Here is a 21,589-nt window from a genome sequence, read left to right as displayed (position 1 = left end):
CTCAATTGGGGGTCCCAGGTGGGCTGAGTGCATCAGTTTTTTTTTTTTTTGTTTTGTTTTTTTTGTTTTTTTTTTTGTTCTGAGAACTGAGGCTGCGGTTGGTTCCCTTGATAACAAAACAGGTGCACCTGTGTCAGATCAGATAATGGATCACAGCATATAAAAGCCCTGTTTTCCAGTGGGTGGCGTGCTCGCCCTGCTCAGAGGCAGCCCTCCACTGGAGCACGCTGGCTGAATTTACAATTTGATGGGGAAAAACATCTTTACATTTTTTTAATGAAATCTGGAGGGAGTTAACTTTCAGGTTGATCCAAACACAATTCCAAATTTAGACTAAAAACAGATTACTAGGCGTGGCAGAACCTGGAGGCCGCTCACCTAAATTGTCTACACAAGAATTATTACATGTCTGGAATTTGAGACGTGGAAGAACCAACACAAAATCATTTCTGTCTGATTTTTCCATTTATTCTGGTGTTTTGTCTTGTTACAAAAAAAAAAAAAAAATGAATTAGAACTTGTCATCCTTTGAGTTAATAAAAACCCATAAAAGATTATCAGGGCTCTGGTGGAGAGGTGTTCTTCCTCTGAGTGAGACTGAGATAGGTATTCAGGACGAGGTTTCTTCAGGAGTGAGAGACGTTCTGGCCCCTGAGAGCTGAGCCTTCAGCATAACCCATACTGTGGTGATCCCCTCTGCTGGTCAAACAGGCTCTCGATGGCTGCTGGAGATGAGGATGTCTGACGCATGGATAAATGACATATCCACTCCACGGCCCATTGCACAATATTCGGGATATTTATTGTCCAAGTTTTCACTTCTTATTCTGATACTTCCACCGTTTTCTGCTGACCGATGCAGATATTCGTTTTCCAGTTCGAATATAACAAACAATTCCACCAGCCTGGACACGCCACCAACACGGTCTAAAACTGTGTCTTGTTCCCCCGATCAGCCTCACCTGCCTGATTTTAAACAGCCATTTCACCTTTGTGGTGCAGAGTAGAACTTTGTCCCTGTTTAATACATGCGCCTTAATAAGGCGCCATCCTTTAAGATGAAATAGCCATATGACACACGTGGGTCTGTGGGTCACTGCAGCCTTTGAAGCCCAAGGTGCTGTCCATGGTGCTTAAACAGCCATTTCACGTTTGTGGTGCAGAGTATACGTTTGTGCCTGTTTTAATACATGCAAGGCGCCATCCTTTAAGCTGAAATAGCCATATGACAATTGTGGTGCAAAATATCAGTAGGTTGCTCTTTCATGATGATTCCCCATCGCTGTCCATGGTGCTGAAATAGCAAATTGGCAATTGTGGAGCAGATCATCAGTGGGTCACTGTTTCATTAAAAATCCAAGGCGCTGTCCATGGTGCTTAAACAGCCATTCCACCTTTGTGGTGCAGAATAGAACTTTGTGCCTGTTTTAATAAGTCCAAGGCACTGTCCGTTGTGCTGAAATGATCAATTTACAATTGTGGTGAAGATTATCAGTGGGTCACTTTTTTGATAAATTCAAGGCGCAGTCCATGGTGCTGAAATCACTAATCCACCATTTCGGTACAGATTAACAGCAGGTCTCTATTCATTGATGAATTCCAATTCACTGTCCATGGTGGTGAAATAGCCAATCTAACATTGTGGTGAACATTTTCAGTGTGACACTGTTTCATTAAAAAATCCAAGCTGCTGTCCATGGTGCTGAAATGACCAACTTACAGTTGTGGTGCAGATTATCCGTGGGTCACAGTTTCATTAAAAATTCAAGGCACTGTCCATGGTGCTTAAACAGCCATTTCACCTTTGTGGTGCAGAGTATAAGTTTGACCCTGTTTTAATAAGTTCAAGGCACCCTCTGTTGTGCTGAAATAGCCAATTGGCAATTGTGGAACAGATTGTCAGTGGGTCACTGTATCCTTTAAAGCCCAAGGAGCTGTCCATGGTGCTGAAATAGCCAATCGAAAATTGTGGTGCAGGGTATAAGTTTGTCCCTGTTTTAATAAGTCCAAGGTGCCGTCCGTTGTGCTGAAATGTCCAATTTACAATTGTAGTGAAGATTATCAGTGGGTCACTGTTGTAATGAGTTCAAGGCACTGTCCATGGTACTGAAATCACTAATCCACCATTTTGGTACAGATTAACAGCAGGTCTCTGTTCATTGATGAATTCCAATTCGCTGTCCATGATGCTGAAATAGCCAATCCAACATTGTGGTGAACATTTTCAGTGGGACACTTTTGAAAAGACCAAGCTGCTGTTCTCCCGCTTCCACCAGTGGGAGAATAGCGCCAAAACCTGTATAAATCAGCTGACAAGATACGTCACCACAACATCACGTGACTCTCTGAAGAAGACAGCTGACAGCTGCCGAAACCGTCAGGTAAATAACAAAATACCTCCCTGGTCTTTTGAAATGAACCTTTGTTTTGGATGCTGCTCTTCCTGTCTTTCTTGATGAGTTTAAGAGCTGAATTAAAATGAGAGGTTTTATAAACAGCCAGAACTCAGTGAACAGAGTTCCTCACTTCCTGTCTCTGCTGCACCCAGCTGTGCATGTGGACGGCGCCCTCTGTCTGCAGGCTGCCTGCGGTGCTGCGTCTCCTCCACCTCCTCCACCTGCATGAAATAAATATATTTCCTCATTTATCAGAAAGATTGAGCTGCTTTTTTACAGTCAAGTAAAGGAGCAAGTAAACAATTCACCATCCTGTAATGTTTATGTGTTCTGTTTTTCTGAGAAATGTGTGAAAAATAAATCATGGAAATGAGTAAAGAGAACTGAATGAGAACATTCAGATAGTTTATCTTTGTAACAGGAATTCAGTCCTGATTTTAAAGAAAAATGTGAAAAACAGAGTTTTGGTTCTCAGTTCCACTTCACACAAACAGCAACGCTGTGGCTGCTTTGTTTTCTTCCATTCACACAATAAGAGCGCTCAGCTCTTCTCTGTGATTTTCAAGTTAAAATCAAAGTTATTTTAAGCTTGGAGGATTGGTTTTGTTCATTTAAAGGTATTTTGTATTTTTATTTTCAAGTTTGATGCATAAATAAATAAATGAATGAATGAATAAAAGATTCAACAAAGAAATAAATCAAGGAGTGTGGAATCTTTGAGGAATTCCATTCAACTGAGAGAAATCAATGTTTAAGAAGTGTAAAGTTGTCCCTTTTCCCAGTTGTCCCTGAAGGCACCAACAACATTGTATTGCTAGCATGTTAGCATCATATTAGCATTGTGTTGACATGGTTTCAGCATCATATCAGCTGTTATCTTTGTTAGCATTGAGTTCTCATTATGATGTTGATGCATGGTATTAGCAGCTTTCAGCTCCTTGTTGACTGAACAGCAAATCTAACTGAAGACAACCAGTAAAGGAGAGAAAGAGAGTTTGACTGTCAGTGATCGACTTTTATTACTTTATGATGGAACATTTCAAGAAACACCACAACAATGAAACCACAACAAACACCAGATGGAACACAGAAGAAATCACATCTTCAGTGGAGCTAAACTCCTCCCACCTTCTGATAGGTCCCTCCCACATTCTGAAAGGCCCCTCTCACCTTTTGACAGGCTCCTCCTCCTCCCTGCTGTCAGAGACAGAGACGTCCTTCCTACAGAGGACACAGACTCACTGAAGAACCAGACTCATAGAGTCTAAATCCAGCACATAGAGGTTGAGTGAATGTGGTGTTGAAGGTGTAGAGGAGGATCAGAGAGTCAGAGGAGACTCTGAAGAAGGACAGAGAGCCAGCAGGACAGTCCACATACACTGCTACTCTACCAGAGGAGGAGGAGGAGGAGGAGGAGATGCGTGTTTCTCTGTTACTGTGACTGACATAGTAACCTCCATCATAGCACTCCAGACTCCAGGACTGACGATTCCCTCCAAACCTACACTCCTCACTGCCTCCTTTCCTTCTGATTCCTCTGTAACTCACTGATATAGAAACCCTTCCGCTCCACTCGACCTCCCAGTAACATCGACCACTCAGATCATTTCTACACAGCAGTTGATAAGTCCAGACATCAAATCTGTGAGGATGATGAGGATACGGCTGCTCTTCCTTCACACGTGTCACCTTCCTGTTGTTGTTGGACAGTTTGAGCTTTCTGTGCATTGAGTTTTCATCCAGTTGAAGTTGAGAGAAATCTGATGGAGAGAAAAAGAGTTCAGTCCTGATGTGACACATGTGATGGATTTGTTGTTTGTGGACTTCCTGACATGTTGTTGATGGAGAGAAAGTTTGATGAGGACACCTTTTGTCAGGCTTCTCTTGTCAGGAATGTTTGAATGAATCCAAAGCTTTGATTGAAAGACAAACGGACAGTGATGAGTCCAACTTACACTTCTTCAGACCAGGTTTGAGCCTCTGCTGTCCACCATGGTCCATTCTGCAGGAAGAGAGACAGTCAGACAGGAAGACAGGTCATTGGTCAAGACACAAGCCTATGAGCTCCTGCTGTGTGTCCATACCTGAGAGTCTCCAGTGAGCAGTGTGGATCCTCCACTGCCGCTGACAGCTCCTTCACTCCTGAGTCTCCTGGATGGTTGTAGCTCAGGTCCAGCTCTCTCAGATGGGAGGACTTGGATCTCACAGCTGAGACCAGAGAAGCACAGCCTTCCTCTGAGACCAGACACCCTGACAGACTGGAGACACAAACATGGCTGCATCAAGTCAAGAAGGAAGAAGGAAGATCCTCCACATGATCAAGCAGCAGCTGGATCCTGACCTGAGAGCTTCCAGTTTACAGTGAGGACTCTCCAGTCCAAGAGACAGACGCTTCACTCCTGAATCCTGCAGGTTGTTGTTACTCAGGTCCAGATGTGTCAGACTGGAGGACTGAGAGCTGAGAACTGAGGACAGAGCTCCACAGCTTCTCTCTGACAGACCACAGCAGCTCAACCTGAAGAAGAAGCAACAATGAAAACCAGTTGACTGGACATCAGGGACAGAATTATACGGGTTTAATATCAAGTCATAAATATTTTGCAGGCAAATGAATCTTTGCAGATAGTGTAAGAGTTTGTATGTAAACATTGTTTTGCCATCCTGCACCCAAAAAAAGTCATGCCTGGTTTTAAAAATTATTTGTATTTGCAGAAAAAAAAGAAGTTCCTTTGCAAACATCCTGTTCACAGATACAGACATAAAACAACATGAAAGACTGTGAAGTTCCAGTGGAGAACTCTGTCAGTGACGGTGAGCTGCCTGATCTGACCTGTTCCTACACAGAAGACACTCATGGACTCATCTGCTGTTTGGACCACAATCACCACCTGCTGACAAACACACCCTGCATCATGTGACATTTTTAAAGTTAGACACCGTAGGTCATATAGACCAGGGGTCGGCAACCTTTTAGTCGTGGAGTGCCCGTTTAAAATTTTCTTATCAATGTGTGTGCCATTATCAACTTAAACGCAAGTTAACACGAAACACAAAAAGATTTCCAACATACCTGGAAATGTATTTCATTCAGATAAAGCACATACAATCATATCTTTAAAGATATTTTTTCTAGTATTAACTCCAAAAAGTGCTTTCATAAACTGTTTGCTTTGTGCTCCGCATTCTGATGTTTCTAATTAACTGGTGACCAACAGATGACTGACACTTGTAGTGGTTCTGGCAAACGTCGGTTATCTACAGTTACAGTGAATGTGTAAGTTTAAAGTCTTTTGTGAGTCTTACTTTAACAACTGCTTTTATCAGCATGTGTTTACACAGAATTCCGGCGTCACTCGTTAACACGGGAACCAGTTAATCCATAACAGCGGCCGGCTGATACTCGTATCCTGCTACAGAGCTCTTTGACCAACTCGCTGTTGTGCTTTTTGCTTTCATCTCTCCTCTCCAGTGTTTTTTCTCTTTGGTTTTTTATTTAAAAAAAAAAAAAATGTTTTTCAACCACTGTCGTGTTCTTCTGCTGGTTTTTGACTGTCCTGCTTCCCCTTCACTGCGCACGTCATAACTTCACTACGTATGAGGGAAAGCATGCGCAGAACAAATAATCCCCGCTTTTTTCCGATCCGCTGTCAGGCGGCGTTTACCTCGTGCAATCTGCTCCGAAGTACAATCCTCTCCAAGTGAAGCGGATCCACTCGGGCATCTACATGACACGTGCCTCGTGTTAATGTCACGGCGTGCCGCTGACCCCTGATATAGACAGATTCAGGCAACCCCTGCTGCGATGTCTCTGCCCCCCCCCCACCCCCCCCACACACACACACACACACACACCATCACCACCACCATGGCTGTGAAAGGCTGAGGGAGGGTTTTTGTGCACCCATCCACAAAATAACGGCACATTCTGTGTGCCTGCCTCTGACAAGGCAAAAAATACTTTTGTAACCAGGCCTCGTCCAGGGTTTAATTTTAAACAAATTATTCTGATGTGAAAACTCTGCCCTAAAACTCGTCCCACTCCGTTTGGAGCAGCACCACAAAAAGCACATCTGAACATTTCTGAATCCTGGGAATGATATGCCATTGACTTGACTCTTTCACAATAAATTCTGAGAAAATTCCCCAAAACTGGGAATTTTTTCCATGTATTCCAGATGAGAGTCCTTCAGATAACACACAAAAATCATCCCTGAACAACTCCATCATGCCTCGCCATACTTTCACGTAGAGATTCCATAAAAATCTTAAAAAGTACGCATGTTTGTCCTCTGTTCTGATGAGAAAACATCATTTTAATATCTTCCTCCAAATTTAGACTGTGAGCTTTAAAGTGTGGTCAGAATTTCAGCCATTTTTGGAGTTTATGATGGGTGTGTATTAGGGGTGTGGATCTCCGTTACTGTTTTGATCAGATCCACATCTCGATGCCCTGCCAACGATACGATATAATTTGCGATACACTGAATCCCTGCCGATACGATACTTACGATTAATCCCTGTTTTTGATACGAAATGATATGATTCACCCTCCATCCCAATTCGATAAGATATGATTCACCCCTCATCCTGATACGATGTGATACACCTGTTTGCGATGCGATTTAATAAATTAGTTCAATCAAATGCAGTTCAATGTGAAGCAAAAAAATATATCATATGTTATCTATCAAGCAAACAAAAAAATAAGAAGATGGCAATTCATTCAGTATGTTAAAATAGGCTGGGTTTATTCCTTAAAAGTAGAAAATGAAACAAGTAAGATGCTGTAAGTGTAAACAGTACAGTAACAGTAATACCACATCACTCTCAATGAGTGACTTCAAGTGACGCTTTGCAGTGTCCATATCCCTGTCTGCCAGACAGTTTAGAAGCACGGCATTCTTTACAAATAACGTGTGTCTTGTTAAGTTTGCCATCTTTCTTGTAAAGTCTATAGTACTTCCAAACGATGAATTTGAACTTTGAGGGTGCGTAAAAGACATTCGAGGATTCTCTGCTGCATGCACGGCTCCCTCCACATGCGCGGCTCCCTCCATGAGGACTGTCGGGAGCGCGCATGTCAGCCGCATGTCAGTTTGTTTACATCCGTGCAGTTGGAGCTTCGTCTTTTCACACAGGATTAAAACACATTTGTAATCATGTCGGACTCTTCATCAGTCAGTTATAACCCTTTGGGAATTACGTATGAGCGTAAGAGCGCGCGCAGAGGCGGCGACTCGACATATGTCATTACGCAAACGCATTCCCAGATTGACTGGCATGGTGACTGCCCAAGTACGAGTTGGGAACCATACAACACTGATTGATTCGCAGGATCCTCCAGTATGTCTTTAAAAATCTGATTCTCTTGCAACTTAGCGCTGCCGCTACTCCACTCCACCATGTTGTTGTAACTTGTAGCACAGTGTGTGTGTGCGCATGCGCATACAGCTTCCGTCCATCTTCGGGAATGATGGTGCATTCAGGACACCTCGGAAACACAAGACAGAATGCAGTACAACGTGTAAAAACCGATGCAACTTTGAAGATTACCGATTAGGCACACAGCGACTGATGCATCATGATTATAAGCCGTCATCGCATCGATACACACTGAATGAATTGATACACTCGTATCTCACACGTATGTATCTCGATCACGATCGATATCAATTAATCTCCACATCCCTAGTGTGTATTGGAGAGGCTGGAGAGGGAGAGTGGCAGTTAGAGTGTCAGAGGCTCTCCATTTAAACATGTTTTTTCCCTCTCATCCCCACGGCCACATTTGTTTCTCAATTGTCACAATCAAAATTTAAATCAAAATGTAGCTACAGTTGTTGTGACTCTCAAAATGCTTTCATTTTGTCTCGATCTCAAACGGTTCTCTCTCCAGAGGCATTTGTTTGAGGAGAGTGCAGAATTTTCTCCCATCCGCTCCAATGCATTGTGGAGACGCCTGAATCCAAAACTTCACTCATCTTTACACACTCGCTGTGGCTGAATGGATGATCCTACAGACAGGAAACTTTCAGGATAAATCCATGAAAGGCTTCTGATGCTCACAGTGGGAAAAAAAAATCAACTTCACCTCTCGGTTCTGGAGAAACTATTCTTCAACCATGCGCACTCCATTAAAAAGTGCTGATTCACTGTCATGGCTGCTGTGCAGCTGGTCTCCATAGTAACAGACACACCTGTTGTGCTGACTGCTGCTTGATTAGTCTGGATTTTTCCATTAAGACTGGAGCTCTATTGATCCTCTGTTACTCTGACACTGACTCTACTGTTGTTTACTGCTGATACAACTTTATTGATCCTTTTTACTCTCAATGGCATCTCAGTGACGCCTCAGTGCTTTATTAACTATTTCAGTTTTTTTTTAACATTCAACTTAGTCAGAGATCTTCAACTTATTGAAGAACACTTTTTTCAGCTTTTTTCACCCAAATCAATTTTTCAAGCTTTTACTTTCAACTTTACAAGTTATTTCAAGCTTTTTTTCAAGCTTTTTTTAACTCTCTTTTTTTCTTTTCTCTTCTTTCCTGGAAGAGGATGGAGGCGTGGCGGTGGGCTCAATGTGCAGCGGCTCTATGCTTTTAAGCATCAAACGCCATTTTGTTAGTGTGCTATACTTGGAATGTAGTGACACATAAAGATTATTGATATTCATTTAACCTTTTTTTTCTTACCAAGTTGAAACTCTACTCCCCTTTAATAGTCTGCAGGGAGGAGTACTTCCTTATTGAACTAATTTCGTGCCATCCAATCAGAGTTATAAAGATGAGTACAAAATTCACAAATGACACTACAGAGACTTAAAAGCAGTGCTGCACTTTCACATCTGTGAACAGGATGTTTGCAACTGAACTTTGTTGTCTTCTTTTTTTTGTTTTCTTTTGATGAACAAATGAAAACCTTGCTTTTGGGCAGATTTTTTTTGAGGGGATAGCAAAATTTGGTATACAATAATATTGAACTTATCATGTTCTCCACATTTGTTCCTGAAGTACGTACAGAGCTTTGTTGGAGGCTTTGACCACTGGCAGCAGCTTCAGAAGAGCCTCCTCTGAAGCAGAGTATTTCTTCAGGTCAAACTCCTTCAGATCTTCTTCTGATGACAGTAAGATGAAGACCAGAGCTGACCACTGAGCAGGAGACAGTTTATCTGTGTCAAACTGTCCTGAACTCAGGGACTGTTGGATCTGCTCCACCAGAGAACCATCATTCAGTTCATTCAGACAGTGGAACAGATTGATGCTTCTCTCTGCAGACAGACTCTCACTCAGCTTCTTCTTGTTGTACTGGACTGTTTTCTGATTGGACTGTGAGCTACTTCCTGTCTGTGTCAGCAGATCTTGAAGGAGACTCTGATTGGTCTCCAGTGAAAGACCCAGGAGGAAGCGGAGGAACAAGTCCAGGTGTCCATTTGGACTCTTCAAGGCCTCGTCCACTGCTCTCTGATGGAGATGGTGGAGTTTAGGTGTCTGCTTCCACAGGTTTGACCACCACGAGGTTTGCTGCTGTTTTTTCATCAGGTTGATTCCAGAGTTGATGAAGGTCTGATGGACATGAAGAGCAGCCAGAAACTCCTGAAGGCTCAGATGGATGAAGCAGAACAGAATGTACTGGTCACCTTTCTCCTTTTTAAAGATCTGTGTGAACATTCCTGAGTACTTTAAGGCTACCTCGCGGTCAATGCCACACTCTGTCAGGTCAGCTGGATAGAAGATCAGATTTCTTTTCTGCAGCTGATCAAAAGCCAGTTTTCCCAGAGACTCTATCATCTCCCTGCTTTCTGGACTCCAGTGTGGATCTGTGGCAGCTCCTCCATCATGCTTGGCCTTGTTTCTTTTGATCTGGGCCACCAGGTGACGGAGGTACACCTCAGTAAGGTTCTTGGGCAGCTCTCCTCCCTCTCTGCTCTTCAGCTCCTCCTCCAGAACTTCAGCAGTGATCCAGCAGAAGACCGGGATGTGGCACATGATGTGGAGGCTTCTGGAGGTCTTGATGTGGGAGATGATCCTGCTGGCCTGCTCCTCCTCTGTGAACCTCTTCCTGAAGTACTCCTCCTTCTGGGGGTCAGTGAACCCTCGGACCTCTGTCACCATGTCCACACAGTCAGCAGGGATCTGATTGGCTGCTGCAGGTCGTGTGGTGATCCAGAGGCGAGCAGAGGGAAGCAGTCTCCCCTTAATGAGGCTTATCAGCAGAACATCCACTGAGGTGGACTTTCTAATGTCAGTCAGGAACTTAGTCTTGTGGAAGTCCAGAGGGAGTCGACACTCATCCAGACCATCAAAGATGAAGATCACAGGGAATTCATCAAAGCAGCAGATTCCTGCTTCTTCTGTTTCACTGAAGAAGTGATGAACAAGTCCCACCAAGCTGAACTTCTCCTCCTTCACTACATTCAGCTCTCTGAAGGTGAATGGAAATATGAAGTGGACGTCCTGGTTGTCTTTGTCTTCAGCCCAGTCCAGAGTGAACTTCTGTGTCAGGACTGTTTTCCCAATGCCAGCCACTCCCTTTGTCAGGACTGTTCTGATTGGTTGAGATCTTCCAGGTGGGCCTTTAAAGATGTCTCCTGGTCTGATGCTCGTTTCTGCTCTGTCTGCTGTCCTGGATGCTGCTTCAATCTGTCTGACCTCATGTTCCTGATTGACCTCTGCAGTCCCTCCCTCTGTGATGTGGAGCTCTGTGTAGATCTGGTTCAGGAGGGTCGGCTTTCCTTGTATCGCAACTCCCTCAAACACACACTGGAACCTCCTCTTCAGGTTGGACTTGAGTTTCTCCTGACACCTCTTCGATGTTGCTGACAAACGAACCTTTTGAGGACCATCTTTCCCTAATTATTTTTTTCGGAGACAAAAGAAAACAACTAGATTTGAGTAATGTTCGTAGTGTTGTATGTAAGGCGTTGCGTCCATACATCACCAGAAACAAGTACATCTTCGTCTTGACATTTGGGTTTTTATAATCACTGGTGCTCAGTAAGAGGTTACCTAATAAAGAATGACACATTTTTTTCTGCTGTTTGTTTTTGTCACGGGTGCGGGGTGGAAGGACCCAGGCACAGGCAGTCAGGCAGAGTTGAGGAGGTTAATTGCAGGGATCCGGGAACAGGAACGAGAGCTGATGTGCAGGCAGGGACATGGAACACACGGACAACACTCACACAGACATACCCACAAGGAGCCGACAAGACACACCTGGAGCACGGGATTTAAATACATGGCAGGGCAGGTGAGGCACATTAGGGAGTAACGAGGTGGGAGAACATGAGGGCAGACAAACAGAACAGGACCCCAGTGCCTCCACAAGGATGCAAGGGCACAGGGTGTGACAGTACCCCCGTCTCCATGTGCGCCTCCTGGCGCACAAGGCAGAGGAGGGCAGACTCGGACGGAGACAGGACTCAGACGGAGACAGGACTCAGACGGAGACAGGACTCAGACGGAGACAGGACTCAGACGGAGACAGGACTCAGACGGAGACAGGACTCAGACGGAGACAGGACTCAGACGGAGACAGGACTCAGACGGAGACAGGACTCAGACGGAGACAGGACTCAGACGGAGACAGGACTCAGACGGAGACAGGACTCAGACTCAGACGGGGACAGCCAGCACGGAACGGGCGTGTGCTGCGCTCCCTCGGGCAGCCAGCACGGACAGGAACCAGACTGCACCTCAGCAGCCAGGACGGAATAGGAACAAGACGGGGATAGGATGGGACGGGTCGCCGGCAGCAAACGGGGACGGGTCGCCGGCAGCAAACAGGAGCATCAACGTCGGCAGCAAACAGGAGCAGGAACGCCGGCAGCAAACAGGAGCAGGAACGCCGGCAGCAAACAGGAGCAGGAACGCCGGCAGCAAACAGGAGCAGGAACGCCGGCAGCAAACAGGAGTAGGAACGCCAGAAGCGAACAGGACAGGTCGGGACTGCATGGCGGCACACGATCGGGGGGCGAGCTTCTTTCGCCGGCGGGGGGGCCATAGGCACACGGTCCGGGGGCGAGCAGCCTTGCCGGCACACGCCCAGTGGGCGCGGGCTTCTTTCGCCGGGGCGAGCAGCCTCGCCAGCACACGCCCCAGGGAGGGGGCGCAGGCTTCTTTCGCCGACGGGGGGCCATAGGCACATAGTCCAGGGGTGAGCAGCTTCGCCGGCAGCGGCCACAGGCAGATGATCCGGGGGCACGAGCTGCGCCAGCGGCAGCCAGAGGCAGATGATTCAGGTCAAAACTACTGCCTGCTGGGTCCAGGGATGATTGGTTCGTTCTGTCACGGGTGCGGGGTGGAAGGACCCAGGCGCAGGCAGTCAGGCAGAGTTGAGGAGGTTTATTGCAGGGATCCGGGAACAGGAACGAGAGCTGAGGTGCAGGCAGGGACATGGAACACACGGACAACACTCACACAGACATACCCACAAGGAGCTGACAAGACACACCTGGAGCACGGGATTTAAATACATGGCAGGGCAGGTGAGGCACATTAGGGAGTAACGAGGCGGGAGAACATGAGGGCAGACAAACAGAACAGGACCCCAGCGCCTCCACGAGGACGCAAGGGCACAGGGCGTGACAGTTTTCTCCTCAGCTCATTGGACTGTGAACGACACTGAGTGAAAAATGTCATGCAGAAATTCTAAACTAATTCTCAATATCGACTACAAAGATTTATAGTATCTTATGTGTGAGAGACTGTAAGGTCGTGTGTCATTTTATTAAATAACACCATCAAGTTGTAATGTTTCCAGGACTTACCTCCAGGTTCTGAGATGTTTTTGGAGTGTTTCTCCCATATGCCCATCATTTTCATTTTCTCTAAAAGCATTTTTGTGACGTCAAGAATTTGATTGCTGTAGGCCTGGCGCATCTGATCCACTGTGCCTGTTCTGTCCAATGTCTCCAGTTTACTCGTTGGGATTGGTTTGAACTCTTCAAGGACTCCATCTAGACACAAATACCACTTGAACTTTTCAAAGTCTTCATGTCTCAAATCCTCCAGAATTCCCAGGAGCACTTCTTGAGGTGAACTCATCTTTGACCTTATTTCACAAAACTTTCACTCTGTGTTCATCGAGTCCCTGGAAAGACCATGTTGAGGAGCTGACATGCTGACGTTCAGGTGAGATGTTTGACTCTGAAAAACACAAAATGAGAATATTCATGATCTGTGGCTCAGTCAGTTTGTTGATTCAGGTTCAGTTCTATCAAACACCAATGTCCAGTTTTGTCCATTTGTACATCTGTTCATATTTTGTATCTACAGTGCCTTGTGAAACTCACTCCAGAAGTTCAGTGAGAATCTCTGAATGATCCAATGTTGTCCTAAATGACTGATGATGATAAATAGAATCCACCTGTGTGTAATCAAGTCTCCTGATCAATGCACCTGCTCTGTGATAGTCTCAGAGTTCTGTTTAAAGCACAGAGAGCATCATGAAGACCACTCCAAGAACACTCCAAGAATGTCTGAGATACTGTTGTGGAGAAGTTTAAAGCCGGATGTGGGTACAAAAAGATTTCCCAAGCTTGAAACATCTCAAGGAGCACCGTGCAAGCAGTGATATTGAAATGGAAGAAGTATGACACCATTGCAACCAACCAATCTACCAAGGTCTGGCCATCCCTGAATTTTCATCTCAAACAAGGAGAAGACTGATCAGAGAAGCAGCCAAGAGGCCCAGGATCCCTCTGGATGAACTGCAGAGATCTACACCTGAGGTAGGAGAGTCTGTCCAGAGGACAACCATCAGTCCTACACTGCACAAATCTGGCCTTTATGGAAGAGAAGAAGAAAGGAAAGAAGAAAAACATTTCTTGAAGATATCCATAAAAAGTCTTGTTTAAAGTTTGCCACAAGTCACCTTGGGGACACACCAAACATGTGGAAGAAAGTGTTCTGGTCAGGTGAAGCCAAATTGAACTTTTTGGCCACAATGCAAAACAATATGTTTGGCGTAAAAGCAACACAGCTCATCAGCCTGAACACACCATCCCCACTGCCAAACATGGTGGAGACAGCATCATGGTTTTGGCTGCTTTTCTTCAGCAGGGACAGGAAAGATGGTTAAAATTGATGGGAAGATGGATGAAGCCAAATGCAGGACAAAAAGGATAATGTGATATCATCTGTCACTATTTTAAGATTTATGACAACCTGAAGAATTTATCACCCCCAAATAACCCCCCCCACACACACACACACACACACACACACACACACACACACACACACCTTCAAAGGTCTTTTGAAGTTGTTATTGGGGTTGGCGGTTACGGGTCAGGTGTTTACTCAGCTGAGGGGGCAAGAGGGAGGAGGAAGAGGAGGACAGACGGAGGGGAGAATGTATATTTTTTTTTAAGAGGTGGAAAAGTGAGTCATGAAGAAAGTGTATTACAAGCCGAGCCATCCCGTTAGTTTCTGGGGAAGAGAGCAACTTCAGAAAGTGGTTCAAGATGAGACTGGACAGCAAGTCAGGCTGGCTTACAGGTCAGGTGACAGACTGGCCTACAGGTCAGGGGACTGGCTGGCCTACTTGTCATGTGATAAGTTGTAGGCAAAGTGAAAAGCAACAGGTCAGGTGACTGCCTGGCACACAGGTCAGGTTACAGACTGACCTATAGGTGAGGTGACACGCCGACCTACAGGTCAGGAGGTCAGGTGACAGGCTAGTCTACAGGTCAGGTGACAGGCTGGTCTACAGGTCAGGTGACAGGCTGGCCTACAGGTCAGGTGACAGGCTGGCCTACAGGTCGGGAGATCAGGGGAAAGACTGGCCTACAGGTCAGGTAACAGGATGGCCTGCAGGTCAGGAAATCAGGTGACAGACTGGCCTGCAGGTCAGGAGATCAGGTGACAGACTGGACTACAGGTCAGGTGACAGGCTGTCCAACTGGTCAGGGGACAGACTGGCCTACAACTCAGGAGACAGGCCGTCCTACATTTCAGGTGACAGATTGGCCTACAGGTCAGGTGACAGGCTGACCTACAGGTCAGGTGACAGGATGTCCTACAGGTCAGTTGACAGGCTGACCTACAGGTCAGGTGACAGACTGGCCTACAGGCCAGGTGACAGACTGGCCTAAAGCTCAGGTGAGAGGCAGACCTACAGGTCTGCAGTCACCCGTGACCCTGGAAGAACGGCGAACTCGGTGTCTTCTTTGGGTGCAGTGGACAGGAGGGGGCGCATGCGAGGCGGCGGCTGCAGTCTCCGGCCACTGCCGTCCCCCCCGACGCCACATGTGGGGCACCCCCATCGAAGGATCTGCGGTGCATAACAAGCCCAGGCCGGGGCTGTATGCACGCATGGTGCGTCCAGTCTTCTTGTTGTCCAATCGTGTCCTGTTTCTTTCCCCTGTCCAAGTGCATTTAGTTTAGTTTCATCCGTTTGTGTGGGTTCATCTGAACCGTCTGTGACTGATGGGTTTACTTCCTCTGTTTTAGTGACCTGGATGAGCTGAGATTCAGCTCCTTCTGTTGTTCCCTGTGTTTCCTGCTAATCTGGAATATTAAACTCTGCTTTGAATCATCCTGTTGGACTTGTTTGTTCAGAATAAAGACCTGCTTTAACCTGATCTGCTCCAGTCTGCTTCTGGGTTCATCCTGGTCTGTGACAACTTCAGGCTCCAACATCAACTCCATGATTATTTACTGTTATAAACCGACTCCTTGATGTCGTCCACCTCCTCTCCCAGTGCTGTTTTCTGGAGATGAATTACTTTTCACATGTGCCAGTTGTTTTTAGTCAGTCCACTTTATTCACCTGTCTGTTCATCTCTCTCTCTCTCTCTCTCTCTCTCTCTCTCTCTCTCTCTCTCTCTCTCTCTCTCTCTCTCTCTCTCTCTCTCTCTCTCTCTCTCTCTCTCTATCTCTTCCTCATCTCATCCTCTAATATCTGCCTCCCTTTCTATCTCTTGTGTGTGTGTGTGTGTGTGTGTGTGTGCGTGTGTGTGTGTGTGTGTGTGTACCTTTAAAGGATCAAGTCAAAATAAGTTGAATTCTGGTGTAAATTTCAATTGAAAAAGTGAAAAAGAACAAAGCAAGTGTCAGTTTGAAATGAGAGGCTGAAAAGTCTTCTGCTGGAAGATTCTTACCTTTAATGACAGAATGGGTTTTTCATCTTTCACAGAAATCACGTGTCCTGCAGAGAGGTGGAGGGAGGGGAACGGAGAGAAGAAACAGGAAGTGAGCTCAGTGTGTTTCTCAACAGAAGTCGACGTGACTTCAACCTGGTCTCACTTCTGCTTTTCACCAAAAACCAGACAAACAGACACAGAGTTCACACAACACATCAACTCTCTCAGGTAAAGCTGAGCAGTTCTTCACTGAACTTCATATCTCTACTGACAACACTTACATCTACATATCTGACAGTTTTTGGATAATTTGTCACTTGTGGGATGAATAAAGCTGACATAATCTAATCTATTCTACTCTGATTTGCTCTAATCTCATCACTATGAGTCCTCATCCTCATAACAACAGCAGTGAAGGTTCAGCAGCTGTCAGACTGTTTCTTGCTGTCAGCTGTTTGATGTGAACTGTAATCCATTCATCCAGTGTGTGGAAACACAGCGTGATGACAACTGTCTGAATGTGTTTCTGTTCTCATTCCCCTCCACCACCACCTCATCTAGTTCCAGCTAAAAACCTCCTGACCCTCCCAGGTCCCCACAGGTGTCCATAATGTAGGCTGGACAGACACACAGACACACAGCCAGCAGCCACACAGTCAGATCCAGTCCAACACAGCGTTGTGAAAGCTTTGTTGTAGCTGACAGAGATTCTCACCTGATCAACTCTCTTCACATCTTCTTCAGACTCTTTTGGAGAGAAGAAGCTGCTCTCCGTCCCTCCTCAGTCCTTCTGTCTGTTTCTGCTTGATGTGAGGACGCCGTCTCACTGTCTCAACCCACACTCAGGGCTGAAACGTCACACTATTTCCTGTTTCCTGCCAAAACCCGCCCACCTCCCTAAAAAATAGCTGTGTTTCTGTCTTCATGTGTATTAGGAAAAAAAACAACTAAACAACTGGATTCGCTTGTTGTTTCAGCACCATGGACAGCACCGTTTCCTGACTATAATTGTGTCTCTGTTCATTTCAGTCTTTGTGTGTGTGTGTGTGTGTGTGTGTGTGTGTGTGTGTGTGTGTGTGTGTGTGTGTGTGTGTGTGTTCCTCCATGAGCTCAGTGAGGCTGTCCTCCAGGTCACAGTGTAGAAACAGCTCCCTCTGCAGGACCGCTGGGGAAGTTCTCCTGGAATCAGCTCAGCAGTGAACAGTGAGAGCTGCGTGCAGGTCAGGGAGAGCTGAGCAGGACTCTCTGCTTTCCTCTTCCTGTCAGGCTGACTGCTGCAGATGGTCAGGTCAGTGAGATGAGGCCAGTCTGGAAGGTGTCATTATCATCTGCTCAGATATCACCTTTTTATATCAATTTCATTGAACTAAGTCTCCATGAACGTGTTCCTCATCAATTTAAACCCTTAAACGTACTTAAGTTAAGTTTTCATATTTCACTCTTATTTTTTGGGGGAAAAATGTGAAGAAAGAAAAACAACTCCCAATAGTGTCACGATGCAACGTGATTGAAGACACCATGTTGTGTGTAGTTCTGTTTGGATTTCAAACTCAGGTTTTGGATCATGAATTAATTCACCCTAATAAAGTGAATGAACATCTGGAAATGTGCTGCACATAAAGTAAAATGTGTTTCATGTGAAGAAAGTGTAAAAAAGTTCACAGTGTTGCAGTAACTTTGAGTTTTTATCACATCAGACGTGTTGGAGGAAGCTGGAGGTTGTTGCTATAGTAACCAAGTCAGTGTGGGAGAGCAGCTATTCCAGAGAGATGCTGCAGTTCTTCTGATCTAGCACCCCCTGGTGGTAAATGAAGTGGGTTTTTGTCCATTGAAAGTCCAGAAGATGGTTCTGGCACAGGGCCCCAGACAGATGTGGAAGCCTGGATGATCTGCTTCCTGGATAAGCGAACTGCTTCAAACTGAAAAGCAAACATAAAGCGACAGACAGATCCTCCACCTCTGACCTCTCAGTCTCCAGAATCACCTCAGCATCATCAGGCCCTCAGTCATTGTGTTCCCTGTTTCAGGGTCCAGAGGAAAGGTGTTTTTATTCCCTGTAAATTCTGATAAACTCTGAATCTCTTTAACTTGATGAAACTTGAACAGCTGAATTAAAATGAGAGGTTTTAAAAACAGCCAGAACTCAGTGAACAGAGTTCCTCACTTCCTGTCTCTGCTGCACCCAGCTGTGCATGTGGACGGCGCCCTCTGTCTGCAGGCTGCCTGCGGTGCTGCGTCTCCTCCACCTCCTCCACCTGCATGAAATTAAGATATTTCTTCATTTCTCAGAAAGATTGAGCTGCTTTTTTGCAGTCAAGTAAAGGAGCAAACAAAGTCCTTCATGTCTGCATGTGTGTGCAAAACAATTCTCCATCCTGTAACCTTTATATGTTCTGTTTTTCTGACAAATGTTTGAAAAATAAATCATTTAAATGAGTAAAGACAATGGAATGAGAACAAAAAAATGTGGCAGACTAGATGAAAAGCAGAGTTTAGGTTCACAGTTACACTTCACACAATCAGCAAAGCTGTGGCTGCTTTGTTTTCTTCCATTCACACAATAAAAGCTCTTCTCCGTGATTTTCAAGTTAAAATTAAGTTTCTTTTAAACTTCTTCACAAAAGCAGACTTTGTTTCGTTCATGTAAATATATTTTTCCTCTTTTCAGCTTTTATGCTTGTTAAAATGATGAATGAATAATGAATAAAATAATTCTTAATAAATTGATATGTAAGAGTGGAATTTTTGAGAAATGCCATTCCACTGAGAGGAATCAGGTTTTCAGAAGTGTAAAGTTCTCCTTTTCCCAGTTGTCCCTGAAGGCACCATGAACACCCCTGAAGTGAATGAAGCTGAGTGAGAACACCTGGACAGCTGCAGGTGGAAGAAGAAGTAGTTCCATCAGACAGCGGCAGGAGAGCAGCTGGTAAATGATGCTGAGCAGAAACAGAAGCAGGAGGATCTGGATCCTGAACCTGGATCCAACCAGGAGAACTGGTCCTCTGACACCAGCTCTGGGAACTATGGGGGACTAGTTTGTTTGGATCAGTCCAGCAAAACAAACAGATATGAGGGTGAACAGGTGAAAGGCTGAACTGTCTGACATTCATCACATGTGGTTAGAATTTCAAAGTAAAGTGGAGGTTTAGTCTGAAACTAGAGTTTCCTCCACCCGCAGGTCAACTGGTGGAGAAAGAGACTGAAAGTAGAACCAAGAGACAAAGTTCCTGCAGGACTGTTCCATTATTGTTCCATTAGTGTCACCAGAGTGGAGAACATCTGTCCTTTCATTTGAAAATGTGGAGAATCATTCAGATTGTGATGTGTGTTAAAGGGTGGAAGGGATCAGGAGGAAGCAGCTTGGAGAACCCAGAACCTTCACAGCGCCTGCAGTGAAGGATCAGCAAGAGAGGAACCAGAGCTGCAGCAGGAGGAGGAACCTTTCTTCTTCTTGGTTGTGTTAAAGCGCCCAGCCTGGAGGTGCAGGGGGGTTCTGTTGTTACTCTCCATCATTGGTTCCCTACTGTGTCTCAGGGAATGTTGTGACCTATTGTTCTTCATTCATATAGATTAAGATACATTCATACAGCACTTCAAACACACTGACAAATAGTTCTGCCTCAATAATGCCTCCACAGATGTGAATGTTGCATCTCTTCCTGTGTTCCTGGTCACATGTTTATGTTGTTTGATCCACTGGGACCAAAACAATCCCAGTTCAGACTGTGACTGGGATTCAGTCGCTGTGATGATGTATCTGAACACCAGACCTGGTCCTGCAGAGCAGCTTCAGCCTGTTCCTCCTCTCCCAGGTCCAGAACTGGTTCTGATAGGGACGGGACAAAACAAGCTGTCCTTTATCACTGCTGTGGAGTGACGTCCAGTCTGGAAGAGACATTAGTGTGCTGCTCTTCATATTTATATAATTAAAATGATCAGTTTTAACATTCAACACAATCAGGATACCATCAGGACCAGTTCTTTCAGAAAGCTATACTGACTTTAAGAATGATCAGTTTTTTTTTTTGTTTTTTTTTTTTTTTGTTTTTTTTGTCTGCATTCATCTCGAAGTCAAACAACACCTGCTGTCAACTTCTAAGATCACTTTGCAATTTTATTCTTTTTGCAATTTAGTGACCATCACCAGCCCTCATACCTATGATAGAGGGCAGTGTAACACCACGTGAGGGTTGTGAAACGTTGTGAGGGTGAGGGAAAAGGATGAGGGGGGACTGACTAGATGGAGATGATAGAGCTGAGGGTACCGATGATAGAGGACACCAACCAGTGTCTGGGCGCTGAAGGGGAACAACCGGTGTGTTCAGGTAAGTTCTATACTGCACAGTGAGTCTAAGCAGAGGCTGGAATGATCATATAGACGTGCATGTGATGTTACCCAGTCGACACCAATCCACGCCACCGGAGCCCCCGTAATGCCACGCCTCGCGACCCAGGGGGGAACCGGGAAAGGCCGCCACCCCGGAGGCCCGGAGGCGGCCCCCAAGGCGGCCCCCGAGAGAGGCAAGGAAACAGGGCGAGCCCGCCGCGCACGCCACCCCCCAAACCCCCCATCCGTCCCGCCCCCGGGGCGCCAGGGGCCAACCAGGACCCACTGGGGCAGCCGGGGGCACAGGCGACACCCAATGAGCAGCAGCGACACCAGCCCGGGGGAAACCCACCCTAATGCTGGACATGTCTCTGGGGCCCAGCGCCCCCAAGAGGGCCAGGAGGGAACGCCACCATGACCCAGTCGGGGTCTCTCCAGCGCCGGGGACCAGGGACACGCCCAGATAAAATCCTGCCCCTCCCCGCCCCCCCCCAAAACAAAAAAAAAAAAAAAAAAAAAAAAGAATGATCAGTTTTCACCAATTTAGCCTGTTGACTGGAAGACAGCAGGAGGTGTGGCTTTAAATGAAGTGCTTCAGAAAGAGCATGTTCTATCATGACACACAGTATGAGACCAATTCAGAGAATTCATGGTGGAGCCACTTCATCTCACAGCTGGACTTCTTCTGCTTCTGTCCAGTGGGCTAACACTGTTCCATGGATCAAATAACGATTAAACAGAAACAAATAAAACATGGTGTAAAGGGCAGACTCGGGGAAAAAA

General features: G+C 45.8%; 2 protein-coding genes across 2 annotated transcripts in view; both read right to left on the bottom strand.

Annotated features, from left to right (window-relative positions):
- LOC115382184 (NACHT, LRR and PYD domains-containing protein 12-like) overlaps positions 1 to 21,589 on the bottom strand; it is an 815,989-nt gene that overhangs the window by 750,864 nt on the left and 43,536 nt on the right. Inside the window, exon 2 of the mRNA XM_030083872.1 lies at positions 16,498 to 16,544. The gene's annotated coding sequence lies outside the window, so the exon portion shown is untranslated. The remainder of the gene's footprint in view (positions 1 to 16,497; positions 16,545 to 21,589) is intronic.
- LOC115382191 (NACHT, LRR and PYD domains-containing protein 12-like) overlaps positions 1 to 21,589 on the bottom strand; it is a gene marked incomplete at its 3' end in the record, with an annotated part of 141,197 nt that overhangs the window by 93,940 nt on the left and 25,668 nt on the right. Inside the window, 1 exon segment of the mRNA XM_030083878.1 lies at positions 4,738 to 4,911. Within this exon segment, the coding sequence (XP_029939738.1) occupies positions 4,738 to 4,911 (174 nt within the window).

The sequence above is a fragment of the Salarias fasciatus genome, chromosome 23 (assembly GCF_902148845.1).
Source record: "Salarias fasciatus chromosome 23, fSalaFa1.1, whole genome shotgun sequence".
Taxonomy (NCBI): domain Eukaryota; kingdom Metazoa; phylum Chordata; class Actinopteri; order Blenniiformes; family Blenniidae; genus Salarias; species Salarias fasciatus.
The sequence above is the reverse complement of the archived record's forward strand: the minus strand, read 5'-3'. Positions and strand labels throughout refer to the sequence as shown.